General features: G+C 32.5%; 1 protein-coding gene across 1 annotated transcript; it reads right to left on the reverse strand.

The window, feature by feature from the left end:
* Positions 1 to 2,108: 2,108 nt before the first annotated feature.
* LOC144563985 (E3 ubiquitin-protein ligase RGLG1-like) lies at positions 2,109 to 7,864 on the reverse strand. Its single transcript, XM_078313452.1, has 9 exons — positions 7,814 to 7,864; positions 7,558 to 7,571; positions 7,011 to 7,306; positions 6,516 to 6,629; positions 6,020 to 6,117; positions 5,588 to 5,658; positions 5,054 to 5,159; positions 3,852 to 4,079; positions 2,109 to 2,688 (listed from the first exon to the last, which is right to left on the reverse strand). The coding sequence occupies exons 1-9, from the start codon at positions 7,862 to 7,864 to the stop codon at positions 2,503 to 2,505; spliced, it is 1,164 nt and encodes a 387-aa protein (XP_078169578.1). The 3' UTR covers positions 2,109 to 2,502.
* Positions 7,865 to 8,626: the final 762 nt, after the last annotated feature.

An 8,626-nucleotide genomic window follows, 5' to 3' on the forward strand; every position in this document is an offset into this window, starting at 1 on the left:
GCTACAATGTATGGTGTATGGTGAATATGCCAGTATGTAATTTCACATATTGGAACAAATACATTAATACAAAATGTATGGTGTATGGTGAATATGCCAGTATGTAATTTCACATATTGGAACAAATACATTAATACAAAAGTAACTAAACTCTAAAATATCAAGTTCATTTTATTTTGTCAAATTAGATATCTTCAGCTATTGTTTTTAATATTTATTGAAAGTAAAAAAAATTACAAGAATGTAATACTAATTATTATATTAAGTTCATTTAAAAAGTAATCAAAATAAGCTTTTTATCTCCACAGCAGCGCGTGGGTATTTAACTAGTTTATTTAATATTAGACAATGGAAAGATATATTTCAAATGTGAGATGTTTCTTTAATGGGTGTGCTCATCTTAGTTTATTTTATTTTATTTTATTCTTCCAAACTTGCAAGATTGATCGATTGATACTGTGTATTGAGATTTGTGCAATTAATTTAAACATGGTTTTAGCCTTGATAAGTTCAATCCATATTAATGTTTCTTTTTTGTTTCACAGTGAATACTTTAGAACAAAATTCATGGGGAAAAAATTAAAAAATTAAATTAGAACAATAAAGCCTCTAACTTTCGGTTCTACATGACCTTACGATATCTGTGCACAAGGAATTAGCTAAAATCATGGGAAATCGATTCTCAGCTCAGTCGGGAAAAGAGGCCTTATTTTTCGGCCCATTTAGGGATTTATCAATAGCCGATAACTATACCAATCGAATCCCCGGTACAAGGCAATTATATCTGTTATCGGATCTCTTCCCTAATCGGGTTCTCAATCCTCAGGTCCATCAAGAAAACACGAGTTTTGGAAAGGTCCGATTTCATCTTAGAAGGAACGTTTGAGAAATAACCCAAGAAACTTTAAGAATCTCAAGTGCCGTTCCTGAAAATATGCACATAAAACCTTTTAGGTTTTCATGCCTCACGAAGAGGACCTTAAGATTCGATTTCATCTTGGAAGGAAAGTTTGCAACATAACGCGAACAAACTTAAGTATCTCAATCGCTGTTGCTGGAAATATGCACATAAAACCTTTTAGGTTTTCATGCTTCAAAGAGAGGCCCTTGGGAGATGGGAAAGTGATCAATTGTCCCCCCTAAAGAACTCTTTGATTACGTACAAGTTACCTTGGTAGCTACTATCAAGTTTTCAAAAAAAAAAAGATTACGTACAAGTCCCTGAGAAAACTTTACATTTCCAATAATACCCTTCTGACTTTATAGAGTAATCCAAAATCCAAATAAATCGTATATAAACACCTATATAAACATTATTAACTTACCTACAAACCCAGAAAAATCCTAATAAATTCCTATAAAGCCCAATTAACTCCAAAACATCTATATAAACATTAGAAACTCCACAAAAAAAAGTTCAAATAAAATTAAAAAATGACCCATAGAAATCAATCAAACAAAGAATTTCAAATTCAAAGGGGGGCAGATTCCTTTAAACCAAGTCCAAATTCAATCAATAAGTATGGTAACTCATTTTTTATTTGAATTACTTCAAGGGTAAAGAATCCCGAACTTAATAACTCTAATTCCATATCCAAAGTAAAAAAAATAAATAAAAAAATCACACTAAGTGTAGCACTCTATAGAATTCCCAACATATAATATTTAAATGCCTATTTCAGAAAAAGATGACAAGTCACAAGATATAATTTCTCTTATATGTGAAAGGCTGAATAAATACAAACAACAAAATAAGCAAAATAATAATACAACTCATTCATTTATATAAGAAAATATTAAAATATCCTTACAATATGTGTCACCAAAATAAAATAAATGATTACAACAGCCATGGAGGAATATATATACATGCTTTGAATGAATCTAATATGCATAAGTACCAATACTTGTTAGAACAAATTAATAAAAGATCCTAACAAAAAAAAGATAAAAATCATGGCATGAACAAAAATCCTAGCTGAGTCATCTCTCCAACTCATCAGTCTAAGTCATCTGTCTACATACCTAAGAACCTACAAAGCAAAATGTCGAATCAATCCTTTCCAGAGTCGAAATGTCAAATCTCTCGGAACAGAAACATTTTATTCACAATTGAACATAGAAATTAACTTCTAAAGTCTATAACTCGATATGCAAGTTTAAAAAAAAAGTATAATAAACAAATAATAAAATAATAAAATAATAAACAAATTTTTAAATAAGTACATCTACCCTGTCATTTGCTTTAAAAAGGCATGCCAACATGCAAATTTACCAAAAGAAAATACAATGAGCATAAATTTACCCAAAATAAAAATATAATGAAAATAATATAATAATATAATAAAACGAATTTACACTAACAGTAATAATTAATTAAGCTATTCCTATTGTAAACTAATTTATTTGAGTTTTGGGGATTTGCAAATCATTAAATACAAAACAGTTGAAAAGGAATGAATGAAATTTATAAAATGCATTTGTGCACAAACAATTCCTATCCTAATTAAGATAAATGAAATCTAAAAAGAATGCTACAAAAATGCCACACCTGAAATTAAGACCAAGCAAGCGAGAGAATGAAGATACTGCTCTGGATACCATGCCAGATCCTCGCCTGAACCGGTTGCTTTGTACTCGGTGTAGGCCTCCTTGTATGCGGGCATGTAGGGGTATAGACCTGATCTGCTATTATTCACAACATAACCGACACCATTTATATAATGATGATTTAGTGTTTTTTATACGTGTGATATATTATATAAGAGATTAACTAAGCCGTTAATATATATCCAATATTACAATAATCAATAGTCCATTGTGTATGGTTATGATACAAATAATCATGATTTGTTTATTTATAATAAAGTTAATCAATTATATTTAAATAACATAATATCAGTTAAATAGTATCTATGGACATGGTGTTAATTAACCTATTTATTTTGCTGATTTGTGTATAAGTGATTTTTTTTTCCTGATGAGTCAAAACAAATTATCCGTAATTTTCTGAATTGTTAATGCATCATCATTGTAACTCAATTATGTTTAATAAATTATCTGTATTTTTAGTCTGATGATTAAATTTTTTAATTTGTCTGCATTTTGAACTAATATTGTTTGTTAAAGATCTCGGACTTTCACAGATCTGATACAGATTCAAATCATGGTCATTTTGCAAAATTATGTTAGCTACTGATACAATTATGTTTAATTAGCTAATCTGATACTGACACAAATTAACTATGACAATTGAGAATGATAATAACAGACAGATTAGTTATTGCCCAAAACTACCATTTAAACAACAGTCAACAAGCAAGAAAAGACTAGTACTAAAACCAGAAAAGTTTTTTTGGACCTGACCAATACCAGTATCAGGCCTGACTATCAATGAATAAGCTGCAAAATTACAGAGGGAGGCTACAGTACTATGCATAGCCCATATTGGTCCGTACTACGGATCGATATCTCCATTTTTGAGGTTCAAACAATCGATCCAGACCATTCAACATGATCTCCATGTGAAAATGTACTTGTAGATCAAATTTTCTATTTTTTACAATTTTTTTACTATTTGTTCAGATAGGTAGAAAATCACTTGATCTAAAGATTCTAGACCATTCAAAAGTAGCAATTGTCTACCAACCTAAAATATAGTAAAAAAATTCTAAACAATGTAAAATTAAGTCTGCAAGTACAATTCTATATACAGATCATGTTGAACGATTCTGATCCACTATTTGAACTTTCAAAACAAAGATAATGATTCATAGTACGGGTCCATATGCGCTATGCATAGTAACATAGCCTGACTTGTGCAAAATTATAAGTTGGACAGAGGGCTTTACCTGGTTAGCATCATACACAATGGGATGGTCAAACGTCTGGACCACTGATTCGAAGCCGGCCCCACTAGAAATTTGTGGAATGGAGCGTCTAGGTGGGGCCCCAAAAATGCCAAGTCCCTGAATTGCAGCATACTGCAATGGTATTTCCATGAGTGCTTGTAGAGCAAATTGTGCCTCCTTTGCAGAATCAGGCATGTTCATTGACATTATCTCAGTGAAATTTACAAACTGAAAATAATAACATGATATTGGTGAAATTTACAAGTTCATAAGAACTATGAAAAGTGTGGCTATGGTCTATGGTACCAATACCATCCATAGCGCGGATTGGTCCATACTACGGATAAATATCTTCGTTTTCGAAGTCCAAATCGTCGATCTGAACTGTTCAACATGATCTCCATATGAAAATGTACTTCTTGAAATTTTTTAAATTTTTTAGAATTTTTTTTTAATATTTTTTTATAAAGGTAGAAAATCACCACTTTTGAATAGTCCATAATTTTTTTATCAAGTGATTTTCTACCAATCTAAAAAAAATAGTAGAAAAATTGTAAAAGAATGTAAAATGTGATGTACAAGTACATTGTCATATGGAGATCATGTTAAACGGTTCAGATCGACTGATTGGACTTTGAAAGCAGAGATATTGATCCATAGCACGGACCAATCCACGCTATGCATAGTACCATAGCCTCACTCGAACTATGAAATAAGATCACAATCTTGCTAAACTAAAAATCACTGTATCGATCCAGAATTTGATTTTCTTATCCTTCTATTTATTTGTTTGTGAGGGAAAACTTTTAGGAGTAGGGGTTTGGAATTTGGAGGTGGGGAGGGGCTGTAGTGGCATCTTTACTTTGACTTTGAAGAACAGTTGATGCTCAACTCAGTAATAATTAGTAAATCTAGAACAAAAAGCACATAAAAAGAAAAATGCACTTGTATGGCAGCGATCTGCAGCTGCACCGGCTTTGTACCACAACCAGCACATGCTGGTAATTTGATACTGGTTGGTAATTATACGGTTTTACCATCTTCTCCAATTTTATTGGTGCAATTGTAGATCTGAAGTCCCCATGTCTTACTGGTGTAATTGAATAATTGTAATTCAACATAGCTCTTATGTTTGATCTAAAAATGACATAAATTAAAATTTCTCGCTTCAAGAACATAGACAATGTAAATTAGTGCAAAACCTGGAAATTATCAAAGTGGCGTGAACGTAAACAGTTATCATAATTGTTTGCAAGATCCCAGGGGCCATCACCAACTCCAACTAGTACTATTGACAGCGGGAAATTGCTGAAAACAAAAAAATGAACAGAACACAACCTCAATCAAATCAACATAACTGTAATGAACACCAGAGATGGACTAAGGTGATTTGTAATGCGTAGACCCTCTTGTGCTTTACGCCCTTATCTCCATTTTCAAAGTTCAAATAGTTGATTCGAACTACTCAACATGATTTCCATATTAAAATGTGATTGGAGACCAAATTTTACATTTTTTTGGAATATATTTTTTTCAAAATTTCTAAAAAAAAATTGTAAAAAAAAAAACAGTAAAATTTGGTCTCCAAACATATTTTAATATCGCGATCATCTTGAGCGGTTCGAATCGACTGTTTGCACCTTAAAAAGGCACGGAAGGGCGTGAAGCACAAAAGGGCCCGTGCTTTATAAAGTATATTAGCCCAACTCATGAAGACAATCACTGAGAATAATTACCTAGCCCTCTGTATAGCCTTTTGTGTACATTCCTCTTGGTTGCTTAACTTTTCAGTTCCACTGGCAGTGACCTGTGTCAATGGAAATATGTGCTACTCAATCTTGAACAACTAAAATATGTATAAAGTATAAAAGTTAATTTCCTAGACCAAGAAAATTACAGAAATATATGTATCCACATTAAACCTAAAAATACTAAACCCTTCCCTACTTTCTCAAACAAAAGGAGGAAGCATCGTAAAGTATTTTTAAAATAAAATAAAAAGTAGAAAGGTTATCTAGAATTTTAAGAACTAGAACTCTTAATGAATAACAACTTTGCCGAAAAAAATAAACCCTTATAGAAGCCCTACAAATAAAAATAAAATAAAATAAAAGGGAGGTTGTCAGGAAAGGGGGGCGATGATGCCTCGTATTAAGGCTTCAATATACCTGTCCATCAGCAATTATAAGTAAAACATGGTAGCGATGACCACTCCTTATAACAACATCCACAGCCTTGTTTATTATGGGAGCAAATGATGTGGGCCCTACAAGAACATTAAGGAAAATAATGGGTTAAAAGTAAAATAATAATACAAGAAGGTCTAAAATTGCAAGCAAGAAGAATTACACATTCATATATCAATACTGAAACAAAAAGTTGCATATTACTTTGAATTTAATTCTTTTGATTTTCAAGTGATTTGTGTAAAAGGGTATCTCTATTTGCCTTACAGTATTTAACAACAATTCACCACAGCTTTATATATCCCTTAATTGAGCTCACAAAAAAGAAAAAAGAGAATCATGATTAACCAATCAACTAAGCAAGGATCAACAACAACAAAATAAAACAAATTAAACTATGGCAATAAGTAACCAATCTAGCAGGACAGACAATTCCTGCAGGGGAGGGGTATAATAGTCTTTGGGTAAATGCATTTACCAGACAATCTCTTATCAGTTACAAGCTCCCTATATCGTGCCTGGACTTCACCAATCCCGTTGCAAGCCCTGTCGTCTTGATAAAAGCTGAACACATCTTTGTCTTTTGTTGATGCTGTTAACAACAAATTAAAACCAACATCAGTTTGAAAATAAATAGCACACAAAAAGATTTTAGTGCATTACAGTGGTGGTCAATTAAGTTGTTTGTAAGGGCTGTTGTGAAAAAACAACAACTACATTATATAATTTCTAATTTTGCTTCTTGAACTTCCCTTTTAGTTGATATATATTCATCAAGTGTCTCAGTTGATCAACCTGATATCCACTATCACGATTTCAAAAAAAAAAAAAAAAATTCCCAGTTGATCAGTTCAGATGCAATTGACTTGCCCTTTCTTAATTTTACCTCATCAAATCAAAGCAAATGGGTATGCTATGACAGTAAGAACACAGAAATTTTTCTAAATTACAAAATCCCAAGAATGAAATTTACCATCTCCAAATCCAAAACATGGTATTTTGTTGTCTTCATCAAAGCCCGACAAGGTGTTACCGATGCAAGATATTGCTTGTTCATATGGGTTTTTAGTCTTGCCGATATGATGCAAGCTTAGTCCATTAAACGACTGTTTTCCTGCCCATTTTAATGTACCAATTAATCCAAAATAAAATAAAATGAAAACAATTGTAATTAAATCAAGGATTGCTATGCTAATCAGGTCAAAAACTGACAAATGCAAATCAGTTATGCTTCGATTATTAAACAATTGAGATTTAATTAGCTTATTTCTATTAAATTAAGATAAGCATACACAATTGAGTCTCATAAGCCTAACCAAATTTGATATATTTCAACAAAAAGGTTTAACCGAGTAAATTTTACCAAGGGTAGTTCCCACATATTGGAATCCTAGATGAATTGAAGAGATAATTAACCAGTAAAAGCAAAAAAAAAAAAAAGATAAAAACCTATCCACTCATTGCTCTTTGTGAAATCAATGCCGATAATAAGATTTGATGACTCCAGATTTGCTTTCTACAGAGCCTCTGTCACCTGGAAGGAAAAACAAAGAAGAAAAGTTTTAGGATGAAGCTTCCACACAACAAATTTAAAATTAAAATTATCTTGATCGAGTCACACAACTGAGATTCTCATCTACTCGATTTTGGTCAAATGAGGGGTTAATTAAAACCCTAACAGTACTCATTTCAAAAATCTCAATACAAAAACAAAAAACCAAATTCTACAAATGCTAACCAAAATCAAAAGGTATGTATAACAATTGAAGCAAATACCTGTTCCTGGCTTGTGTAGTTGTCCGGAATCCTGGAGTATCGGTTATCCATTGTCAATTAGAAAGCAACACAATTAAAGAATACAGAGAATTCAATGATATGAGAAGAAATCAATGGATCACCTTTAATATACGAAGTGAGGCGCGTGAAACTACACCCGTTCCTACCATCGCGAGGTCAAACTAATAATAAAGAAAATGAATTGCGCGCCAAGCTCTCCCTTTTTGTAAACCTTCGCAGAAGCTGCTCTCTCTCTCTCTCTCTCTCTCTCTACCCCCAAGCACCCATCAACTACTACTGGAGCCCAACTGGACTCGGCAGGGAGAACGCAGTTAATCTTTGATCTCGATCGTCGGATTGGAAATGGACGGTCCAGTTCGATAGAGATGATCCAATAAAATTCATTCAATTGGATTGGAAATGGACAGAAGCTGCTACGGATTGGAAATAGATTGGAAATAGATTGGAAACGTGATAGAAGCTGCCACGGATTGGAAATGGGCCGCATACAAGGACGGCCCAGGTTCTAGTAATTGATTTTTTCTTTTCTTTTTTTCAAGAAATGTGATAGAAGCTGCCTCTAGAAACTTGTGCCTTAATTCCAATCCAACCGTTCTAAGAAATGTGACAGAAGCTGCCACGGTTCAGGTTCTAGTAATTGGATTGAAAATTACATGTGCTATTAACTATTCAAAGTTTTACACCGACCTCTATGAAGTAAGCTTCTTTTCAATCCAACTTGAATAAAATTAACACAGCCTTCATCAAATTATGCTTAATTAATTCCTTGTCTTAATTTTTAGTTAAGAGTAC

This window comes from Carex rostrata, chromosome 1 (assembly GCF_964058835.1).
Source record: "Carex rostrata chromosome 1, lpCarRost1.2, whole genome shotgun sequence".
Classification (NCBI taxonomy): Eukaryota; Viridiplantae; Streptophyta; class Magnoliopsida; order Poales; family Cyperaceae; genus Carex; species Carex rostrata.